Source organism: Pezoporus occidentalis, unplaced genomic scaffold (genome assembly GCF_034315485.1).
Source record: "Pezoporus occidentalis ecotype Australia unplaced genomic scaffold, CSIRO_AGI_Poc_V1 ctg1, whole genome shotgun sequence".
NCBI classification, from domain to species: Eukaryota; Metazoa; Chordata; class Aves; order Psittaciformes; family Psittacidae; genus Pezoporus; species Pezoporus occidentalis.
This window is the reverse complement of record NW_026912778.1, coordinates 12,163,043-12,187,177: the sequence shown is the minus strand read 5'-3', so window position 1 is coordinate 12,187,177 and position 24,135 is coordinate 12,163,043. Positions and strand designations below refer to the sequence as shown.

Here is a 24,135-nt window from a genome sequence, read left to right as displayed (position 1 = left end):
TCGTTACTGAGAAGATGCATTTGCCCTCTGCCACAGAGGTTCAATGTTTATGGGCCCTTGATTGCCCCTGAGTCACTGGCTGCTATTGTGTTCAGAAGTGTTTTTTGGAAGCTGCACTTGGTGTAGCAATTGCACTGTTTCATCCTCATAGAGACCAAGCCATAATTATCCTCACCTTTGCCATCTCTGAGCCAGTCCAATTCAAAGTGCCGATTTCAACTTTGAAAGCTTTTTGTAGCTGAAGTCCCTACAATTTGAAATTAACCTTTTCATTTTTTTTATTTTTATTTTTTCCCCAAAATGGGAGCTGAGAGGTCAGTCTAAAGTACTTGAGATATCAATCCCCATATGCATTTGTGTATTGCTGGGGCTGGCAGCAGGAAAATTTCTCTGGAGGACACTTGACTTCATTATTTACTTCCAATCTATTGACCTACTCAGTTGATCTATCAGCTCCTGTTTGTTAAATACATAGGAAAAGAGTTGAGATCTATGAGGCTAGTTTTGAGGTAGATTAGTGAGAAGATTCGTCTCGCCTTAGAGAGACATAATGCCTCACAGGGAAATGATGATTGTTATTATGTCAGAATATAATTTCTGGTTGTCTTTATTATTTTATGACAAGAGTTCTCTAACATTAATGCTTGCTGGTAGTCTGATACCAGATTTCTATTTCAGTTTTTGGGAAATAATTCCAGACTTGAAGGATCCATGTTTCTCTCAAAACTAAACTGTCTAATCCAGAGAACTACTTTTTTTTAGTGACAGCTGAGCCAAAACTTGTTTCAGCTTAGGCAGTTTCATAAGGACCAGGACATGTCAGTAGATGACAGGGAGCACCAAACACATTTTGCTACGATGGTTCTAAGACTGGAAGTCTTTCAGGGAAGTGCATGGTGCCCTAGGCACTGAAGTGTGATTTCAAGTATTCTCTTTTGTACCTTACCTATAGGTTAAAATGCAACAGAATACATGAATTTTCTTTAGGATATCAAAAAGATACCCTGGGAAGATTAATCTTTAAATGTGACAGTCAACAATTATTTTAACAGCTTTATTGATACTGTGTCCAAGAATAAAAATCAAAGGACAGAGAAGAAATGAAATAAACATGGAATATTCAGTAACTATCAGAGTAACTTTGTCAATATTATTCATTATGTTAGAAACCTGGTTTAGAAGGTAAAACTATATATATCAAGAAGACTTATGAATACACTTGGCTGGACATCTTGGCTCCAACACTTTATCTGAAGTTCTAAGCACCATTACCCACCACTGGAAAGTGACGGCATATCCCTTTTTTCTTCATCTGAAGTACTTGCTGTCAGCATAGCATGTGTATAGAAGGAAATCCAGAAAGCCCTGATTTTTTTGTTATCTTTACCAGCTACTTTTGAGAGATGCTCCCACCCTCGTACATGAGGTTATTGCAATTGACCACCACTGTACTTCTCCAAGCACTGAGAATTAAAGTTTAGACAAAGGTTTAAGCGATCTGCTGGTCTGGCCTTTAGTTACTTAGCAATCAACCATAATATGGCCTTGAAGCTGAAAGGTAGCAAATTATATACTCCAAAATTATGAAATATTTGCAACTGTACTGCGTAGAACTGTGGTTTACACTTGTTTATAGCCTTTAACTATAATGCCTTTAAAGTGTTCCCCTTTTAGCTCTTTTCTGGAATGCTATTTTCAATGTGGTTTACTTTACAAAGACTACTTTGAAGCTGTGTTCACAGAAGGAAAGATCATTTGGCCCAGTGGCATTTGGATAAGCACTTAGTATAATTCCATTTAGTGTCTTCAAAAAGTAACTCTGAGATGCTAAGTAAATCAATCAGCTGTGTCTGTTGTGGAAATCTATGAGGCCAGAGAATTTTGACATTAAACTTTCCATACAGGTTCAGTCAAAGTGATCATTCCCAGGCTGAATTGGCTTGTATGCGCTGTTTGGAAATGTACTTAGAATCTATATACTGCAGCTTGTATCTGCTCTTCTTAACAGAGAACACTGCATGCTCACATGGCTGATAGATTTTAGTGGTATATCTTATAGGAAATAACGATCCAATGTCTTCAGAAGTCAAATTGACTTCTGGAGGAAGGCTGTGACTTTAAGGTCCTTAAGTATAAATCATGTTACAAATTAATACTTTACCTTGTGGGAATCTGGGAGTGATTTACAAAATTAGTGTTACACTATCTCTCTCAAATAAATAACTTTTAAAATGGTTTCTGTAGCTTTCCCAAAATTTTGTAACCCCCACATTCAGGACCTACCCAGCCCTGCTTTTAGCTGACCCCTGGTCATTTAGCTGTGACACCTCTCCTGGTCTTTGTCAAGGGGGAGCAATTTGTTGGGGGTTAGTTTGAATAAAGAACCAGTTTAAATATGCCTTCCCTGGTTATGATTTACTATTTTTTGAGAAGGAGCTGCCACTTTGCTTTTTTTTTTTTGGGGGGGGGGGGGTGGGGCGCGGAGCAGGCCATGTAGAAACCCTTTGCTGTGCCTTGAAAGATATAGCTCCCCTATATTTTGTATCCATTCCCTGGAGGAAAAGAAAAAGTTAAGGAAGAAAAAAGAAAATGAAGGAGAGGGAGAAGAAAGGAGAAGAAAAAAAGGCAAAATGAAAAGAAAAAAAAAGCGAAAAAAAAGGAAATAAAAGGGGTAAAGAAAAAAAAAGGAAAAAGGGGGAAAGAGGAGAGAAAGAAGAAAAAAAAAAGAAAAACAAAAGAAATAAAAGGAAAAAAAAAAGGAAACCCTAAAAGGACAGCAGAGAAGAAGGAGAGGAGAGAACTGTTCTGGTCTTCAAGCGCTAACGCAGCTGGGGGAGAGCGCGGATTGCCGTGCTCAGCCTACTTGGAGTCACACCGTTATTTTAGCGACTGTGCCCCGCCGAGGAGGACCTGTGCGGCAGAGGAAGCGGCGTCTCGCCGTGCCGAGTGCCGGCGGTAGAGAGAGCGGGGCCGCAAACCGGCGGCGGCCGCGGAGAGTAGCCTCGGCAGGGGACCGAGGGCGGAGGGGGGCCTCACCTCACCTGCGGGGGGGGGCGGGCGGCCGGCCACCGCCCAGGTGCGCGGCAGGGGCTCCGCGCAGAGCCCGGGCGGTGTAGGGGGGCGCGGTCCTGCTGCTGCTGCTGCTGCTGCCGCCGCCGCGCTCCGCTTCAGCGGTGAGAAGGGAGGAGGCGGTGCTGCCGGGAGCAGGGTCTGAGGGGGACGGACGGAGTGAGAAAGAAGACGCAGGGAAAGAGGGAGGGAAGAAGGGAGGGAGAGAGGCGGGGGAATCCAGGAAGAGGGAGGGGATCGGCGATCCGGCGCAGCTTACCCACTCACTCTCCGCTGCTGCAACTCTTCAACTCTGTCCGTTCTTTGCCTGGACATGTCTTAAAGTTGCATCTCTCTCTGCCTTTCGCCTTCTTTTTTTTTTTTCTTTTTTTTTTTTTTTCCCTCTTTCGCCCTTTCTCTCTTCTCTCTCCCCCCCCCCCCCCCCTTTTTTCCCCTCCCTATTTTTCCTTCCCACCCTCGTTCAAGTTTCGAGCAGCGGATGGGTCGGAGCCAACATGCCGCGCTGTGGCGATGGGGCCGGGCGCCGCGCTGAGCGCCAGAGCTGCGGGGTTCGGACTCTAGAGGTGTGTGGGCACCTGAGCATTGCTCGCTTTTTCTCAAGCGGACAAAAAAGAAAGGGGTGGTAGAAAGCGTGCAGAGATGAACAGAGCTGGAGCGGACTTTGGGAGAAGCGCGCCGAGTCCAGCTGGTCTGGTGAGTTCTTTGTATAATGAGTTTATTATCATCAGGGTGCTTAGATAATTCCAGTGAGAGTTTTGGTGCTCTGGTTTGTTGAGCTATTGAAAATACTGAAGTCTTCGCTTCAACCCCTAGTTTATAACTGTGTAGTGTATGTATGATTCTGTAGGCTTATATATATATACATAAATATATATAGGCATACCGACTTTATCCAAAGCTGTGCATACCTGGGGCTGAGGGCACCGCCCGCTCCACCACCACCTTCATCGAGAGAGCGGCACGCGGGTTGCCGGATCCAGCCGCCTGCAGCCGGAGCCGGGCTCGGCGCCGCGGGCTACCGGCTCCGCTTCGCTCTGCCGAGCCCGGGCTGGCTGCCGTCGCTGTGCCCGGCTGCCCGTACGTTGTGGCGCGGCGCCCCCTGCCCGGCAGCTGCGGAACTGCGGCCCTGTCGCTGCCGCGGGGAGGCCGGTGTCCGGACTCGGGTGGGGGGAAGCAGGGGCGGAGGGGAACTGCCTGGGCGGCCCCCAGAGTCTCCTGGCCAGGAGCTGTTGCGCCTGGAAGCCGGCGCTTTCTGAAGGGGTCGGCTGCTTCTGATCTGCAGCCCCGGGCGTGCGAGGCTTTGGCTATCGGAGGGCCCCCTATGCAGCTGGCTTTATTTATGTGGCTAATAAAAGACGTGGCGGGGCTAATGCAGGGTAAATGCACCCCCGCTGGCTTCTCCCGCCCGCAGCCCGGCTTCACCGTGAGCCCGCTAAGTCGGGATTCCCCAGGCAAACGTCTAATCGTTATTAAGCGCGATCACTTTATTAATGAGCGGGGAATCCTCCGAGAACTGTTTCGGAGTATTAGTCTTTTAACGTAAGGCTGGTGGGCTGACAGGCATCCTTCAGCATTACTTCCACGCCCGAGGCAGCCTGTACCACCTCCCCGGGACGCGGGTGGGCTGCCGCGATCCCCCGGCTGCCCCCAGTCCCCCTCACACTCCCCTCGCCGCCGCTTTTCTCGGCGCCGGGACACGGCGCTACTCCTTAAGTCGGCGGCTGGGAGTCGCGGTAGCCGTCAGTCAATTTTGGCCGCTACTGGAGACCACCCTCCGCACGGCCGCGAAGCGGCGTCTCACCCAGCCCGGGGCCAGCAGCTGAGAGGCGAGGCCAAGCCCGCCGCACGGGGGGAACGGCTGCCGAGGGGCTGCGGCCGCCGAAGGGCGGTCCTCGCTGCCATCGGCGCTAGTGGCTGCGGCTGGGCTCGTTCTGGATACCTGCCAGTCCTCGGATACCAAAGCCCCACAATCAAAGACCGGCTGCTCCCGCGGGCTCTGACGGTCTCCTTCGCCATTCCCGTAAGATGTTCCCTGGCAGTAGCTTTCTTAAAGTTTCTGAGTAGTTTCTCCGAGGGAGAACTTTGCCACACGCGAAGCCGCCGTGTCCCCGGACCGGAGCCCCTTTCACTGCCGTCCCGGCCGGGCTGCAGCGGGGCAAGCGCGGCGGCGATGAGGGGTCCCCCCTGGCCCTGCTGGCGTTCCCCGTGGGCACCAGGCCACTGGGAAGAGCAGTTTGCTCTGTGGTTCGCTCTCTCCCTGTTACCCCCTCTCCACACTCCGTATTCTTTCTGCCGAGCCGAGAATGTGTCGAGAGGCGGGGGGGGGGGTGCGGGAGTGCCCTCGCCCGCGGAGTGCTGCGGAACGAGTTCCGGAGGAGCGGCCGTACAGCGCCGCGGAGGAATACAGTCGGGGGGGGGGTTGGGAGGGCGCCGCGGCCCGAGGGGGCGGAGAGGCAGCGGCGAGGCACGCTGGCGGCCCTGGAAGAAAGGGGGAGCGGCGCGGCGGGTACCGTGCGGGGCTGGCCCCGTCCCGTGCCCCCATCCCGCAGGTAGTGAGAAGCAGAAAGGTGCGGCGAGATGCAGCACAGCAGGAGGGGACGGGACAGGACAGCTGGGCGAGTGGTTGGGAAGTTTTGTTGGCGCGGGGAGGAGGTGGTTTGAGCCCCCTTGGAAAGTTTCGTCTCTGAGGCAAGGCCTCCCGGAGGCTCTGGCCGTGCATGCACCTCGTGCTGCGGGGGCCGGCGGAAGGGGCTGCGGAGCGGCGCCCGCCCCCCTTGCCCCGCCTGCCCAGGGTGCCGGGCCCTGGTGGCTGCCGGGCGTCGCGGGCCCTGGCGCCCGGCTGCCCCCCCTTTCCTCCGTTTCTGGCTGGCGGCAGCCGGCGGGGCTGGAGTGTTGGCTACGCTCTCCCGAGAGCCGGCAGGTTGCTCCTGAGCTGCGTCGAGGAAGAGGGGTGGCGGTGATTTTTCCCCCCCGGAGGCAAGGTGTTTCGGATGCGGTTGACGTGCCGTTGCAAGCTTAATTCCTTGTTAAACCGGCAGGGGCGATTCGCGGTGAGAAAGTACGTTGGGGTGACTTTCTTCCTTTGTCAGCACTTTAACTTCGTGTCCCTTGTTGCGTTCCTCGCCGCGTTCCTCCAAAAGATGAGAGGCAGTGTCCGCCTTCGGCTCCGGCTCTCCGGGAGATCCCGGCTGGGCGCATCTGCCGGTTCCCGTGTTTGCTTGCTTTCTCTCTCTTCACGGTAGTTGAAAGAAAACAAAGCTTTGTTTGAAAGGTGCGCTTTTCAACCTCCTGGTGTCAGTGAGCGGCGGTGTGTCTTACTGCTATTCTTCCCCCTGTTGTAAACTTGCTTTTTTTTTTTTTCGGGGGGGGGGGGGCTGGTGGGGGAAGGGGAAACGCATTAATAACTTAAAAAATGCTGCCTTCTAGAAGTCAGGTTTTCTTGAGCTTTAAACACTTGCATGCAAGTTGTTCATAAGCAGTTGAATGGGAAATATTGCCCGTATTTTTTTACCACCTCTGCTTTCTGTGGAAGAAAAGAATGCTGTGTAGATGCGTATTTCCTATTTACTTGTCAAACTGTTGAAATACTCAGCTGTTTAGTGAGTAAAACGCTTTGCTTGAGCGCTGAAAGCTATTTGGTTTTTTGAGTTTATTCTCTGTGGGACCCTAAAGTTTCACTTTTAGACGTCTGGAAGGTGAGCTTTAGCAGTCGTCCCAGGAGTAGGATAATCTCCTGGGTTTTATAATTTAGTATGTGAAAGAACTTTTCATGTCTAAGTTATCACTGCTATGAGTGCAAGTAGGCCAATACAGAATTCTCTTAAACCCTCAAATATTTAATTGGGGGGGGGGGGGGCGGGGGTGTATTGTTTTTGTTTTTAAGTTTAAAGCTGAGTTCAAGCTCAGTGAAACTACTACTTTTGTCTTCACAAACTTTAAAGTGCTATGCCAAATTTCAGTCAAATGCTTTCCTAACAAAGATTGAAGGTCTGCTTTTCTTTGCACAACTGTTGAGTTCAGTATAAGATACACTAGTAAGTAACTGCCATACAGATAAATAGTAGTTCTCTGTGTGAAACTTTGTTTCACTGTGGATTCAGAATCTTTGCATGCATGTTGAGTACAGTGGCTGCATTTTTGCTCTTAACAGCAAAGGTCTCGAAAGCATAAATCAAACGTATCCATGAGATTAATGCATAATATGGAGAATACAAGCATAAAATTTACTAGGCTTTAGTCACAAGTTGAAACTGTTAGGTTAATATCTATGGCAATGTACAATTTTGTTTGATAACTTACCAGCTTTACTGAAGTAATGTTGTGGTACACTTTCATCATGTGTTAATGTTCTAAATGCCAAAACAGTTGGATGTACTCCCTCCCTCACAGGAAAGAAAATGACACTGTTGAGGTTTTTGTTTGGAAACTTTAGCATCCTGAAACAGCTAAACCTGATTTTTATTTTTTTTTTTTCCCCAGTCAGACTGCATAAATAATTGCTTTTCAATAACTGAGAAAGTATGTGTAACTACAGTTAGTACAGCCTACAAAGCCCCATGATCTCTCATAGCCTTCTACAATAGGAACCCTGGTATGACAGTTTAGTTACCGCAATAATAACTCTTCATGGTACATTTGTGTCAAATGGCATCAATAGTGTATGCTGATCAAAACTGACTTTTACAGTAAATAGGTGATGTTTTGATTGGTGGAGGCATTTTAGTCTTGCTAACTTAACATTACAAGTCAAAGAAGCTGGTGCCTGTATGGGGTGAAACCCCCAGTACATTTATTAAAGATTTCAGTAGACAAGCAATGTAGAAACAGCATTAAAGAACCTCTTTCAATGCTCAAAATAGTCTGATATGTCCCTAGAGCAGTGTAACAGGCCATGATCACAGAGTCTTATTCTGCTAATGTAAATGATGTAGCTTATCTTATGTGTAGAAAAGGGATAGCAGTGGGGCTAAAACTCATCACAGCTTGGGCCATGTGGCCTGATATAGGTTCTTTTTCTACCTCTGATTTCTGGGAGAGTAAATTTGCTCTCTTTTGATACATTGTGTAGAAGATAAGCTTGTTTGGCTGGGTTTTGTTGTCTTGTTTGGCATTGAGATTGCTATGTACTAAATTGTCTATGCTTGAAAATTTCAAGTCTCAAACTTTGAAGCCTAGGCACTCTAAATGTACTACTAAGAGAGACAGTCTTTTACATTACTGCTATCTTATCCAGGTCATCTTCATTTGTAAATTACCAGATTGAGGTCTGATAGCTGCAAAATTTTGCTTTGTAAACTTTGAATGTCACGATAGTTCTTATTTCTAAGTTCTGTTAGGTTTTCCCCCCCATATACAAATTATGTTAATGTGTTCATAATTTTGTTAATATTGTAACAAAGTAGTAAAACTGTCTTGTGTATTCCAGAACTTAATATGCATATAAATAAAAATTTCCAGGGTATGCATATAAATAAAAATTATCTGAATAATAATTTCCAGATAAGATATCAAAGTTTACTTTAAAGGAGTTTTTCAGAGTAAATGTGGTGTGCACTGCTTGTAAACCTAGGGCTGTGATGTTTTGCTAAGCAAACAGTTGCCTTATGTGTTAAATGGATGCAGAAAATCCTAAACTGGTCCTATTCCAAAGATAATAAAAAATTTAGGAGTTCGAAGTGTAGCCTTTGACTAAAATGTTTCTGAAATTCTGAGTCATTCTGGCTCACTATAATGAGCTGAGTTTATATCTAACACATTCTCACTTTATCTTAAAACTTTCATACTTTCCCTTAGTAGTTAACTGTCTTTACTACTGGCATTGTTTAATACTTCAGCTATAGTATGCTGACTTTTGGATAATCTTGGGTCAACTTTTTTTTTTGTTTATTTTTTGTTTCCAGTAGCTCTGTAAATTATGACAGAATGGAAAAAGTATTGATGGGACAAGAGTAATGGGTTTAAACTTAAACAGGGGAAGTTCAGGTTAGATATAAGGAAGAAGTTCTTTACTGTGAAGGTGGTGAGGCCCTGGAACAAGTTGCCCAAAGGCATGGTAGATGCCACATCCCTGGTAGTGTTCAAGGCCAGGTTGGACAGCGCCTTGGGTGACATGGTCGGGTGTGAGACATCCCTGCCCATGGCAGGGGGGATGGAATTAGATGATCTGAAGATCCTTTCCAACCCTAACTATTCTATGATTCTGTGAAATTACTAACTTGCTTTTGTCTAACATGGTTAACTCTTAAACTCTTGACTGTGATTCAGCAAACCTTAGAAGTTGCTGCTTGCTTCTCTTACTGGTAGTTGCATCAGCATGTGTAATAGGCTGCCCATTGCCAGTTCTGAGCAGGCTTCACATGAAGTAATTACACAAAAGCAGCAAAAAGTGCTTAAGGTATTATGGCACAGAAAAATATTTACAGTAATAGCAAAACCTACCTGTGTCCAACTTTGAATTTTAATGAGAAGTTTGGATATCTTAACACAGTCTAATGCCTCACAGTATGGTGTGCATTGTGTCTAACAGGCCTGAGGAGCAGATGATAAAAGATATGGTGAGGTACAGTGTTTTATGTAATAGACTATTTCAGACAGCCTGTTGCCTAAGGTAAGTGTAGACAGTGAGTTATGTGGTGCCATAAATCAGAGCTGGAACTGGGTTTTGGACTTCAGCATAAGTAAAAAAGAAAAAAATGAATAGTTCTAGTATAACTGAGGGAGAAAAGAGGAAAAGATCTGATAAGTATTATATCTGATCATTAAGTAGGTTTTTGGTTGTTTTTTTTTTTTTTAATAGCTTTCAAAATTCCAGCACGATGGAATAAAAGAACCTGTTTCTATTGAATAATTTAAAAAAGATGCAATAATTTCTTAATGTGACTTTTATGACAGTCTAATGGCATCTGAAATTGTTTGGAGTTTTGTAAGTATTGGTATCATTTATTATAGGTTTAGTTGTTTTTTTTTGCTGTGTTTTTTGTTTTGTTTTGCTGGGGGCAAGGCTTGTTTGGTTTGTTGTTTGGTGGTTCGTTTTGTTTTGTGGGTTTGTTTTTTTGGTTGTGTTTTTCGTTTTTAATGAAAATGTTCATTTACTTGGCAGTATGTTAGGGGGTTGAAGCCCTGGAGACCCATGTGTCTGCTTATTCCCAGGACAAATCATGGCCTGGGAAGAAGAGTACATAGGGAAGGAATGATACTGTTGACTCATTGAAATGGCAGCTGTTCCAACCTCAAACTGGTTTGCCTTACCAGCCTTTCCTTCATTCAGCATTAAAACCTTGTCAGCTGTGGTTCCAGCTAGTGACTTACTTTTAAAAGCTCATACACTTTTCATTGTTTGCTTGTTCATTTTTATCGTTTGCTGTGGTTATAGCTTTAATCGTGTAGCTTCATTGCTAGATTTGGAAGGCATACATGCTTGCTTTTTTTTTTTTTTTTCCTTCCAAAAGTGTACTAGCTAAGTTTTCATTGCTGCTTTTCAGTATTCCTGTAGCTTATGTGCTCATGAGTCTTAAGTTCTTCTTACAATTATTTACTTACTAATGCCTGTGACTGAATTCCTTCTTCTGAGTTTTTTTGGAGTAAACTGTTGACAGAGTAGATTAATTTGCTCTAATGCTTTGTAGTGGGCAGAAGCATGGAATTTCAGGCAGTGCAATCTTTCATGTATCTACCTGAGTTGATAGGAATTAGGGCAGAAAAAATAACTATAAGAGAAAATGTGAGTGGAAGAAGGAGACCTCATAATGTGATACCTTCTGAGTTTTGATGAACAGAACTAGTGTGAGGACAGACACTGAGGAGATGCTGATAGCCAAAGAGTGAGTACAGACTAGGGCTAAAATGTGGGAGAAAAACTCAGGAAGAATTAAAGAAGAGTGCAGTTAGGAATTAGTATGAGCTGTGTAACAGACTGGCCAGGAAAAAGATGCTAAAGGAGAGGGAAAAATATTTAGGATAAACAGGGAAAACTGGAAGGAAAGAACGGACAGTACTTAATTGAAGCAGTCAAGTCAAAGCTAGATATCTTTCTGCTTGTTGGAAAGAAAGAAACTTTTCCACTAAGATTTTGTTGAAAGCTTGGTCTTATTAAGGAGGCATTCTGAAGCCTCAGTTTGTTGTCCTGTGAGATTTTGGGGAGTAAAGACTGTTACTATAAACTCAGATGAGGAAGGTGGTCCCAAAGGTCTTGTTCGTGAAGTTTCTGCCTTTCTTCCTACTGCAGTCTTGTCTGGATTTAGGCATTGGAAATGACATACTGACTTTTTCAAATGGGAAAGCCAGTGAGGGTGTGTTTTGTGTCTGTCTTGATGTTCCAGGCTCCTACCCTGTCATTTCAGGAGTGTTTGAGAAACATCTTAATAGTTCCTCCAGTTAATTTGATGGATCCCTGTTCTCATAGCTCTTGATGCTAATTTGTTTCAGATCTGTTCTGAGAGGGAAATAAAAGAAATATAACTAATTTTTTATTGGTTTCATAAATTAATGATGTTTGATATAAATTTTTTTTTTGTGATATGCATTATTCTTTTAAGGGTACTCATTTGGAGAGGGTACAATACATATAGAATTAGTCTTTGTTTATGATTTTTATAATTATTAGAACAGGTGCTCATAGGATGCTTTTAAAAGTTTATTGTAATTTGAAACAAACCCCTACAGTTTACTTCCACATTATTTGATATCAGTCATTTTACAGTATAAGTGAAACAAGGGAGAAGAATTTTTATCAGAAGACAATGTCACATAGGAAGTAGAAGACTGGGGTGAACGTTCACTGCTCCAGATAAGTTCAGATCTAGTTTGCTTGCTTATAGCAGACAGCACTGGCGTATTCGAATATGTTACTTGGGAATTGTTAATTTGAAGTTAACTTTGTATATTCTCCTTGTGTCATGGTAGTAGCTCCTAGACTTTTGGTCTTGTGAATTCTTCACATTTTCTGGGAATTTTATCTGCTTTTACTGTAAATCATGTTGAAACTTTGTGCAAAAATGGATATAACCTAGAGGTGTAACTTGTAGTTTTCTTTCAACATGAGTTCTAAACATCAGGGTTATTTGAGAATATTTGAACGGTCATAAAAGTCTTGACACGTTTCTGTCTTGTTGCAGGGTTTCTTTGTAATTGCTGCCATGGGAAGATACTTGACTATGCTGTTGCTGCTGATGCTGCTGGTGCAGCGTTTTGGAAACTGTGAAGGAAATCAAAGGCTACATCATGCTTCACCAGTGCAGTTTACACAAGTAGAGTACAATGCCACTGTGTATGAGAATTCTGCAGCCAAGACTTATGTTGGGCATCCGGAGAAAATGGGCATTTACATTACAAATCCATTATGGGACCTAAGATACAAAATTATTTCTGGTGACAGTGAGAACTTGTTCAAAGCTGAAGAATACGTTCTTGGCAACTTTTGCTTTTTGAGAATACGGACCAAGGGAGGAAACACAGCTATCCTTAACAGAGAGGTAAAAGACCATTACACGCTGACTGTTAAGGCAGTTGAAAAAAACACAAATGTTGAAACACGCACGAAGGTCAGGATACAGGTACTGGATACAAATGACTTGCGCCCTTTGTTTTCTCCAACATCTTACAGTGTTTCTTTGCCTGAAAACACAGCAGTAAGGACCAGTATTGCAAGAGTCAGTGCAACAGATGCAGATATAGGAACAAATGGAGAGTTTTACTATAGCTTTAAAGAAAGAACAGATTTGTTTGCTATACATCCAACTAGTGGAGTGGTAGTTCTAACTGGTAGACTTGACTACTTAGACACTAAGCATTATGAGATGGAAATTCTTGCAGTGGACCGTGGGCTGAAGCTGTATGGTAGCAGTGGCATAAGTAGTATGGCAAAACTCACTGTTTATGTAGAGCAAGCAAATGAATATGCCCCCATTATCACAGCTGTTACATTAACTCCATCGGAATCGGACAAAAACCCAACTTACGCAATTGTAACTATAGAGGACAATGATCAGGGCCCTAATGGGGAAATAGCATCATTAAATATTGTTGCGGGTGATCCACTTCAGCAGTTCAAAACAGTGAGGTCTGTTCCAGGAGGTAAAGAATACAGAATAAAAGCTATTGGTCACATCGACTGGGAGAGCCACCCTTTTGGATACAACCTTACCCTTCAAGCTAAAGATAAAGGAAATCCCCCGCAGTTTTCTTCTGTAAAAGTTGTTCACGTAACATCACCACAGTTCAAGTCTGGTCCTGTCAGATTTGAAAAAGAGATATACAGAGCTGAAATAAGTGAATTTGCCCCTCCAAATACACCTGTGATAATGGTGAAAGCTCTGCCTAGTTACCCACACTTAACATATATTTTTAAAAATACACCGGGCAAAATAAAATTAAATTTAAATGCTCACACTGGTCTTATTACCACTTCAGAACCCATAAAAGCACAATATGCATCCCATTTTGAACTTGAAGTTGCGACAAGTGACAGAAGAGCGTCTGCAAAAGTATTAATTAAGATACTAGGCATGAACAGCAATCCTCCTGAATTTACTCAGACATCCTATAAAGCTTCTTTCGATGAGAATGTGCCAGTAGGTACAAGTGTCATGAGAGTCAGTGCAAAAGACTCTGATGAAGGGGAAAATGGTTATGTGACCTACAGCATTGCAAACCTAAATCCTTTGCCATTTGCGATGAACCATTTCAGTGGGATTATTAGTACCTCAGAAGACTTGGATTATGAATTGATGCCAAGGGTTTACAATTTGAGGATTCGAGCTTCCGATTGGGGTGTACCATATCGTCGAGAAGTCGAAGTTCCTGTTACTGTTATTTTAAATAACCTGAATGACAATATACCTCTATTTGAGAAAATAAATTGTGAGGGAACAATCCCCAGGGATCTTGGTGTTGGAGAACAAATAACAACTGTATCTGCTATTGATGCTGATGAGCTCCAGTTGGTGAGATACCAAATTGAATCTGGAAATGAACTGGATTTATTTAGCCTAAATCCAAATTCTGGAGTACTTTCACTCAAACAGTCATTAATAGATGGCCTGGGTGCTAAAATATCTTTTCACAGTTTGAGAATTACAGCCACAGATGGAGAAAACTTTGCAAAACCTTTGTATATCAACATAACTGTAGCTACTACTCGCAAACCTGTCAACTTGCAATGTGAAGAAACTGGTGTTGCCAAAATGCTTGCAGAGAAACTCTTACAAGCAAATAAATTGCACAGTCGTGGAGAAGTTGAGGATGTTTTCTTTGACACTCACTCTGTGAATCTTCATGCACCTCAATTTAAAAGTACTCTCCCCACTAGCATTGAGATAAGAGAAGACCAACCTGTGGGTTCCAGCATAATGCTTATGAATGCTACTGATCTTGATACTGGCTTCAATGGAAAGCTAGTGTATGTTATTTCTGGAGGTAATGAAGATAGTAGTTTTATTGTTGATATGGAAAGAGGAGTGCTGAAAATTTTATCCCCCCTTGACCGAGAAGTAAAAGATAAATATACTCTAAATATTACTGTCTATGATCTTGGAATACCACAGAAGTCTGCGTGGCACCTTTTAGATATAAAAATTTTGGATGCTAATGACAACCCACCGGAATTCCTGCAGGACAGCTATTTTATTGAAGTGAGTGAAAACAAAGAGCCAAACAGTGAAATAATTCAAATTGAAGCTACTGATAAAGATTTGGGGGTTAATGGAGAAGTGAAATATTCTCTTCTTACAGATACAGACAAGTTTACTATTAATGCTGTGACAGGAATTGTGAAAGTTGTAGGGATTTTGGATCGTGAAGAACAGCATGTCTATTTTTTGAAAATAGAGGCTAGGGACCAACCTACCGAAGAACCTCAATTATTTTCAACAGTTATCTTGAAAGTGTCTGTAGAAGATGTTAATGACAATCCTCCTAAGTTTATTCCTTCAAATTATCACGTGAGAATTCGAGAAGATCTTCCTGAGGGAACTATTATTACATGGCTAGAAGCCTATGATCCTGATTTAGGCCAGTCAAGTCAAATACGATACAGTCTTTTGGACAGTGGAGATGGCACCTTTGATGTTGACAAGCTAAGTGGAGCAATACGTATTGTAGAAAGACTGGATTATGAAAAGAAACAATTTTATAACTTGACTGTGCGGGCAAAGGACAAAGGAAAACCCATTTCATTGTCTTCTACGTGTTACATTGAGGTCGAGATAGTTGATGTGAATGAAAACTTGCACACTCCACGGTTCTCTATATTTGCAGATAAAGGCTTTATAAAAGAAGATGCCCCTGTTGGCTCCTCAGTAATGACAGTATCTGCTTATGATGAAGATGCAGGACGAGATGGGGAGATTAGATATTCCATCAGAGATGGATCTGGTATAGGAGTTTTTCGAATAGATGAAGAAAAAGGTAAGGTGGCTTTTTGTTGTTTTTATATTCTAAATCAAATCACATGCCAGCAGAAAGATGAGAGAAGCAGCATTGTCACAGTTGACATGGATGTTCTTGTTAGGACAGAAAGACTTCACCAATAAAGTGTATAGTTTTGTCTGCCAGTTTAGTGAAATATTATAGGTATACGTTTGATAAGTAGTTTTCCTCTGTTGTCCTCATTTCTATCCATCCTACCTAAAACCATTCTTAGATCTTAAAATATATGCCACCTGTCAAAAATAAGAATACTGTTGATATAAAATGAAGGTCTGCCTTATGTGAAAACTGTTGCCTTTGGGGCAGTGAGGCTAAAGCAACAAACTGCTTTCTGAAGGGATTTTCATGCTTTTTAATCTTAAGTGACTTCTCTTGCTTTATTTGCAGGCGATACGCATGAGTGTGGTACTGCCATACATGTTGGGTTTGGTAGTTATCTTTCAGAGTTGTTGTAGGTGCCCATCAGTGAGGTAGTAAGTGGTGCCTCCTTCATGAAAAGACCTCTGGTAAAGCATAAGTGCAACCTTTAGAAAAAGCTCATATAAATGAAGTATATTGAACTGCTGACATATTTCATTAATAATGCATAAATTGACAAGCAACTGTGAGAATTATTCCAGTGTCATGTATTCAAAAGTAGCACAGTTATGGTTTCAATAAAATTCTAGTGCTGACTTCTAACACTTTGGATGGGTATCTGTGTCACTACTCATTTATGTATGTCTCTGATAGAGCATTAATACTGTGCTGCTACGTAAGTGTCTTAAAATAAATTGAGGAGGAATCTTGTGGAAAATCTGTCTGTGGGTTGCATGTAGGTAAATTATGACACATTGATTGTCTTACAGAAAAATAACCTTGAAACTGAGAATAGAAAAAATGTCAATCATGTCTGACTAATTCAGTAGCCATCCTGTGTGTTCTGTGTGCTTCTCACAATTGTGGATGTGGGCAATTACAGTCTCACAAAATCACTTTACTCTTTAATGTTTAAGTGAACAAAGTGTTACTGGCAGTATTTTTTCTTCTAGAATGTCAGTTGTTAAATTATGTAGTTTGTGGCTAAGGAACCAAATCTAGACCTTGAAATGTATCATTGCTTCTCTTAGCTTTGCTTTTAACAAAGCACAGAGTTAAGACTGTGGAACATACTTTCTAAAAATGGAGAATTACGTACTCTTCAAGACTTGGTAGTTTCACTTTTAGGTTTTTGGTATGTATGAGACTATTCATGTGTTGTTATGCCTTTCTTTTCACATAAGTACATTTACTGTGCATAATTGTACATATATATAGTGTCTAGTTGTATTACAGAATGAGTTTGCGATTTATTGTCCAAATGATAGATAACAGTAATGAGAATGGAAAAAAGTGAAGCAGTATTTTTATTTTGACATCAGTGTATACACGTGTACCTGTTTGTGTGGATGTGGGCAGGTACATGTATTTTTGTGATGTTACCATTGTGGCAGAGTTAGCTCTCTGCATGTTTTGGCTCTTCATTCTTTTGGCACAAAGCTGGTTTGCTTTACTGAAGAACTGGTGTGAGTTTAAGTTCCTTTTAACTGTCAGGTTTACAAAATTGGGGCAAAACCAGTTTAATAATGTGGGCCAGGACAGTCGCTCTGTATTTTCAAGTTGGGGAAAGGCATGGTCTATATTCATATCTGGTGTGTAGTGTTGGCAGTTCTTAAGGGATGAAAGTAGAGGGACTTGATCAGGGGAGAGTGGTTTTACTTTTTAATCTTAGTGAACAAATTCCACTTAAGACCCTGGCTTGCAGAAGGATGTGTTTATGTGTTTGGTAGGTGGGGTGTTTTTCTGTCAAATGTTGATCTAAAGGAACAGGGAAAGAACATGGAGTATCTACAAGCTTGACAATATAGCTGAAATTTTGTCTTGACTCTTCCTCCCCCCCCCCCCCCCTTTCCCCCTGGAAGCCATTAGAATTGTTACAGATGGCACCCTGTATACTGTGGTGTCTGTATTTGCAGGTTTTTCAAAATGGACTAGCTTTAATACAGGGAGGAGTCTTTTAATTAGCCAAGAATTTGTGGAAGAGCTTGATAAAGAGCTCTTCTGACTTTACTTTTGATGTACATGTATCTCCCTGCTGGCTTTGAAAGCATCATACTATACTTTCAGTTCAAAGGTAGATGAACTGGATTTAGGAGGTTACTTGGAGTCAACGCTTAACTATTCGGTGGCTAAGAGGAATTCTTTTCTGCCTGCCTTATTAGGAATCAAGGACAACAATCACATCTGCAGAAAGACTAGATGATTGATGATAGAAGCATCAAATAGCTACTTTCATGCATGGATTTTTTGCTGGCTTTCAAGTTATTTTTCCCATGTTACTTTAATTTTGCATTTCAAATGGTAGGAAATTTTATTAGTGTTTGATATTTGTACCTGTAATTATGGAATTTTCACAAGAGCATTTAATGCATCTTTGCCACTAACTCTCGAGTACTTTTTTTCTGAGTCTTACCTTTGGTTTAGGTCAGCTAGTTCTCATAGGTTCTGTTTTCTGCAGTCCTTTCCAACTGTTAGAAGTAAATCTATGAACAGGAAGCCCTAAAGCACCCATACTCCCAAACTCAGGAGTTGCTTTGATTACTTTCTTGCCTGATTGCTCTGGTGTTTTTTAAGAAGACATAGGAAAAAAATACATAGAGGTGAATTTGGTAGTCAGTCACAGCAGAGGAGGAGCGTAAGATGATAGAAATCTTTCAAATTGTGATAGCTTCTTGTAGGTACTGCTGTACCTTCCTCATATCACTGATTTTTTTGCTATGCAAGAAATAGGACATACACAGTTAACAGATATCTGATTTTAAAGGAAATATTTTTCATACGAAGTGTAATCAAGTCATTAAACTTATTTGCCAGAAAGTTATAAAGACCAAAAGTATGACTAAAGAAAATAAATGGTATTAATGAGATTATTTTGAGGTTTAGCCACATGCTATCCCCAGCTCATAAGTTAGCTGGAAGCCAAAAAGGTAAAGGACGGAGATCAGAGATCATCACTCAGTATATAAAGATTCAGAAGTATAATAGCGCATTGTGGCTGTTACTGTACGGAGATAATAAAATTACATAATAAATGGAGATTCTGAATGTATTATAACAGTATGAGCGGAAAAATGTTAAAACAAGATTTCTGTGCAGTGAATTTATACAACAAACCAATTTGTTTATCCTTTAGGTATGTGTGTTCAGGAGAAGGAATTTAAGATAGCTTTTTATGTATGATCTAGACTGAAGTCTACAAATTGAGAAGATCAGCTGGCTATATAAACTGCCTACTAAAGCAGCTGTAAAATATTTTCCTAAAGAATTTGATAAGGAGTTGAGCAGATTGGGATGTATTAATAATATAATGTATTGTGCTGATACAGATCCCAGTGTGCCACAAAAACCCCACACCATCTAAATCCTGTTAACACTGAGCAATAAAAGTGAGATAAAACATGTCAATACTATGCTTCTACTGCCATTTGGGAAGGCTCTAAAGAATGATAGAAGCAATTGCTGGAGGAGAACCTAAAGGAGAAGCTATGTGGGACCAAGGTAAACCTCTTCCTTATCAGCAGGCAAGCAGGGAAAAAGGGAATGTATTCCTGTTTACTTTTTGGTTGTAAAAAATAAGGATAGATCATTTCCATTAAGTATTTACACACATCCTCAAAAAGTGAAATAAAAGGTGGAAGCTGTATATGAAAATGGATCAGAAAAAACTCCCATTGCTGCTTCCAGTTGTATAGGTGAACAGGGCCATTCAGTGTCACCCACTTGGTGGAAGTGATGCTGTCATGGGAGAAACAGCATGTGGTGAGCAAATATACACGCTGTTTTTCAGCTGTAAAATGAGAACCGTTACTGAATTTGCTCATATCTGGCCTTCTCCAAAGAAGTTTTGACAAGCAGACTGCTCCTTTCCTTGAGATTATCAGGGCTTCTCGCTTATTACAGAGAGCTGTTTTTTTATCTTATTTCGAGGGTTTCATCTTTTATTTTCTTTCTAGGACTCATGGTTTCTGTAGCTGAGGGAGCCAGTAGACTTTGGGAGTGTAGATGCCGTGTGTCATTTAGACAAAGGCGGCTCTCATTGCAGTGCTTATAGAAAGTGGGAGCCCATCCTGGAAGCTGATGTTCAGAAACAAAGGTAGTTTCAAGAGTCATGAATTCCATGATGTGTTGTTGTGTCTATCCAGTTGTGTACTAGGGTGGTTGGATTTGCAACCCTTGCACATCCAGATAACAGGGTTTTACATGTAGGCCCTACGCAGTAAGGTTTCCAATGATGGCAATTTGTTTGAACTATTTTAATAAACACTGAATTTTACAAACACATTGTTATCAGAAACGTCCCAACTAGTTCAACTTGCAAGGCTACCAGCAGGTGTTTTTCTAAACTTCTGCAGTTAAGGATATTTCCTAGCACATAACCTAGTTCCAGAATAATGTAAGGATAATGTGACAGTATGAACTTCATGCATGATACCCTTATTACTCATGTTTAATCTAGTAATATAGTTGTTACCAGGATTCTTAACTGTTCCTTCAGTAACCTGCAGTTAAGTTGTTAGCCACAAATGTTACAAAATCACAGTAATTCTGTTCTAACAGTAACAACAAAGTTTAAACTGATTAAACTAATTTGCTGACTTAAAAAGATATAAGTATGACTGCCTTTTTAGAACGAAGATCTGTCTAGCCTGATATAGTGTCTCCAGTAGAGTAAGGCAGAATAAGACCAGAGCAGATACATGATACTTCCTTCTAATACTTGCCCAGTCTCTAGTTATTTTCTATTTGAGGAATTTTTGAGACACTGGTGGTTTGTAACCTTTTGTGGATTTATCTTTATTGTGTAGTCTTCCCTTGGAACGATGTAATAGTCAAGTGTAAGTCATGCTACCATGATAAAGAAAAATAATTTGTTTTGGTAAAGAATGTTAAAAGAGCAAGTGAAAAAAAAATCCCAAACAAAAAAAAAAATAGGGTCCTGTGGAAGAAAATTAATTTTGTTGTGCTGTGTGTGTAAAATATCAATAAAGCTTAATGCCTAAGAGACACTATTTTTGTATTACCAGAACCATTTCCAGCTGGGAAGACAGTAATTCATTAAGTAGAATTAATAGGATTTTAACTACATAAAGCAAAGTACTGAATTAAACTTTTAAAAGGTACAGAGCATTGCTAACGTATAATAAGCATGTTAACATTTCTTTGTAGTGTTCTTATAATTGCATTAATTAAAATGCAGGATATGGTTAACAGTTATGTATAAGGGGGTTGCTTCAGGTTCTGTTTCTTCAGTGATCTTTGGCTTTTTAGCTTTTCAGACCATGCCACTACTCACTGTTGCTGAGTCTTCATATAAGACAGGCATTAGCAAAGATCAAAGAAAGATCATCAGTGGAGCAGAACACTTAAGTACCTATTAGATAGCTGTTAAGCCAGCAGTGCTGTCTGCCAGCTGGCCTGCATCTATCCTAATAACTCTTATACCTTTAGGTACCTGGGCTGCACCCAGATTGTCTGTTGGGAATGCTGTCTGCTGCATTTCCACTCTGAACTGTGCCCTAGTGCTCTTTGGAAGAGTGCTGGCTGGCACAGGCCAAAAGCAATGTAGAGAATGAAGTTCCAGTACCTGGGAATATTTTCTCTCTGCTGTACTGATACAGCCATAAACCTCTTGAAGGTAGGATAGGCATTTTTTAATCAAAAATGAGACTAGTATGATTTGGTTTTAAGTTAATAGTACTTAAGCAGCCTTACAAATATGGGACTTCCTTTACACTCTTCAGTGAACGCTTCCATGCACTTTAGTTTTTTACCCCTATTGTATAAAGTCATTGTCCTGGGTTCAGCAGTAGCAGTCATTTTTCCCTTTCTTGGTAGCTGGTGCAGTGCAGTGTTTTGACTTTCAGCTCCGGAACAGAGCTGATAACAAGCGATGTTTTGGTTTGGCCAAGGATTTTGTGAGCCTCATGCTCTGCCAGGGAGGAGGGGGAGCCAGGAGGAAGCAGGGACAGGACACCTGACCCAAACTGACCAAAGAGGTATTCCATACCACAGCACGTCATGCCCAGGATGTAACTGGGAGTTAGCCGGAAGGGCTGGGAGACTGAGGGGTTGGAGGGGTGTCGGTCCGAGCTTGGTCGGGCTGGGGGGCCAAGTTATCAGTCGGCTGGTGGTGAGGTGTTGTATTCTCTTCCCTTGTTATTTCCTTTATCATTATTATCATTGGTGGTAGCAGTAGTGATTTGTGTTATACCTTAGTTACTAAACTGTTCTTATCTCAACCCGTGGGAGTTGCATTCTTTTCGATTCTCCTCTCCGTCCCTCCGGGAGCAGGGGGAGGGCAAGAAAGGGGGGGAAGTGAACGAACGAATTACCTGACTGGGTTTAAACCACGACAGTTCTTTTTGGCGCCCAACGTGGGGCACGAAGGGTTGAGATAACAACAGATTTGACTGGATTAATAGTCACTCATCACAATGACGATTTGTTGGCTCTCAGAGTTGTTTCTCTTGATCTCACAGCTTCAGAATGTTGTAACTTACGTAGAGCCGGTATTTGCTGTGTTGGTGTTTATCAAGTGTGGGGCCTGGGCTAAGGTTCTTGTCTCACTGTGCTTTATGGCAATGGCTTGTAATACGGGCGGGCTAGCAGCAGGGCGGGACGGACGTGGCCGTGGACTTGTACCTGGCCGTCCGGCTGCTCTTCACCGTCCTGGCCCTCACCCTCGCCTCCATCTTTGTGAGGCTGCGGGGACCCGAGGGGGAGCGGCCCCGGGAGCCGGCGGCAGCCGAACCGGCCCGGGAGAGCGGCCCCGGGGACCAAGCGGCGGCGGGAGCGGGGCCGGAGGCCGCGAGGGGACGGCTGCCGGTGGAGGAGGTCGGGGCGGTCGAGGAGAGGAAGGAGGCGGCTGCCGAGCAGCGGGAGAAGGCGGCGGAGGAGCCGAGCCCCGCGGAAGAGCCGAGCCCCGCGGAGGAGCCCAGCCCCGCGGCCGACCCGAGCCCCGCGACGGCCGAGAGCATCCCCCGAAGCCGCCCGCCGAGCCCCAGGAGGATGCCGGAGACCAGGCAGCACTTCCCAGCAAGGCAGAGGGGGAAGAGCTGGACTCAGGAAAAGGGAAGCTGGCGGTGGGAGAACTGGCAAGCACAGCGGCTACACCAGCCCCAGTGACAAGCACAGCAGCTACACCAGCCCCAGTGACAAGTACAGCAGCATCGTTTGAGAGTTCTGAAGGTTTTGAATGGCCTTTGGGTATCCTTGGGACCTGCCTGCTGATTGTGATGGGGATCAGCATGTTGGCACACACACAGGCTGTGTTTACCCACAACCATTTTGTCTGATCTCAAAAGTTAAGCAGAGTCAGGTTTGGGTCTTGTCTGGGGTTAGACGACAATGCTGGGGGACCCAGAGGTTTTCCCCAAGGCTGCACAGCCAGGAGTGGCAGGGTGTGTGGGACACTATGGGCAAGTATCTAGTCCACTGGGCCCCTCCAGTGCTTTGGAAGCGTCGGAGATGGAAGGCAGCTGTATGGAGTCCCCAGCAACAAGCTGCAGAAACTGCTGAAGGGGAGAGTGAATTATTTTAAGCCTGGTGGGCCCATGGCACTTCAGGCCATCAGAGCAGAGATGCAACACAGAGATGGACTCATGATCGAGGGGTGGACTTAGCAATGGACACTATTGCCCAGGTTATTCATGAGTGTGAACACTGCACACAGTCTCTCCTGCTCTGGAAGACTGTTACAAGAGATGGAGCCTGACATCATGGACCAGATGGACGCAGCAGCTTTATAGCTACTGGTCCATGCACTTAGATAAGAGTGATGGTATATTGAAAATGTGGGATCTGAGCATGACGTGAATGGTATGGAATAAGGGGTGGATAATGTCCTGGGTTCAGCAGTAGCAGTCATTTTTCCCTTTCTTGGTAGCTGGTGCAGTGCAGTGTTTTGACTTTCAGCTCGGGAACAGAGCTGATAACAAGGATATTTTGGTTTGGCCAAGGACTTTGTGAGCCTCATGCTCTGCCAGGGAGGAGGGGGAGCCAGGAGGAAGCAGGGACAGGACACCTGACCCAAACTGACCAAAGAGGTATTCCATACCACAGCACGTCATGCCCAGGATGTAACTGGGAGTTAGCCGGAAGGGCTGGGAGACTGAGGGGTTGGAGGGGTATCGGTCCGAGCTTGGTCGGGCTGGGGGGCCAAGTTATCGGTCGGCTAGTGGTGAGGTGTTGTATTCTCTTCCCTTGTTATTTCCTTTATCATTATTATCATTGGTGGTAGCAGTAGTGATTTGTGTTATACCTTAGTTACTAAACTGTTCTTATCTCAACCCGTGGGAGTTGCATTCTTTTTGATTCTCCTCTCCGTCCCTCCAAGAGCAGGGGGAGGGCAAGAAAGGGGGGGAAGTGAGCGAACGAATTACCTGACTGGGTTTAAACCACGACAGTCATGAATATAAACACCAGAATATACAATAATTTACTTTCCCTCAGTTTAAATTAAGAAGAAAACAACCAAACAAACAAAACCAGCCAAATAAAACCACTAGGCCACTCCCCTCCAAGTTACTAATAATAACAAGTTTTTTTACTATATATCTTCCAAGC

General features: G+C 43.1%; 1 protein-coding gene and 1 long non-coding RNA gene across 8 annotated transcripts in view; one reads left to right on the top strand and one right to left on the bottom strand.

Annotated features, from left to right (window-relative positions):
- Positions 1-4,235, bottom strand: part of LOC134172783 (uncharacterized) — a 76,049-nt gene extending 71,814 nt beyond the window's left edge. The window contains exon 1 of the long non-coding RNA XR_009968025.1: positions 3,978-4,235. This is a non-coding gene — a long non-coding RNA (uncharacterized LOC134172783). The remainder of the gene's footprint in view (positions 1-3,977) is intronic.
- FAT1 (FAT atypical cadherin 1) overlaps positions 3,585-24,135 on the top strand; it is a 110,968-nt gene continuing 90,417 nt past the window's right edge. For 4 of the 7 annotated variants that reach the window (XM_062635844.1, XM_062636015.1, XM_062635757.1 and 1 more), the window contains exons 1-2: positions 3,589-3,762; positions 12,183-15,471. In XM_062635844.1, the coding sequence (XP_062491828.1) occupies positions 3,709-3,762; positions 12,183-15,471 (3,343 nt within the window). In that variant the 5' untranslated portion in view covers positions 3,589-3,708. Of the gene's footprint in view, positions 3,763-5,504; positions 5,637-12,182; positions 15,472-24,135 lie in introns of those variants that run through there. The other 3 variants (XR_009967988.1, XM_062636134.1, XM_062635935.1) reach the window with 3 other exon arrangements.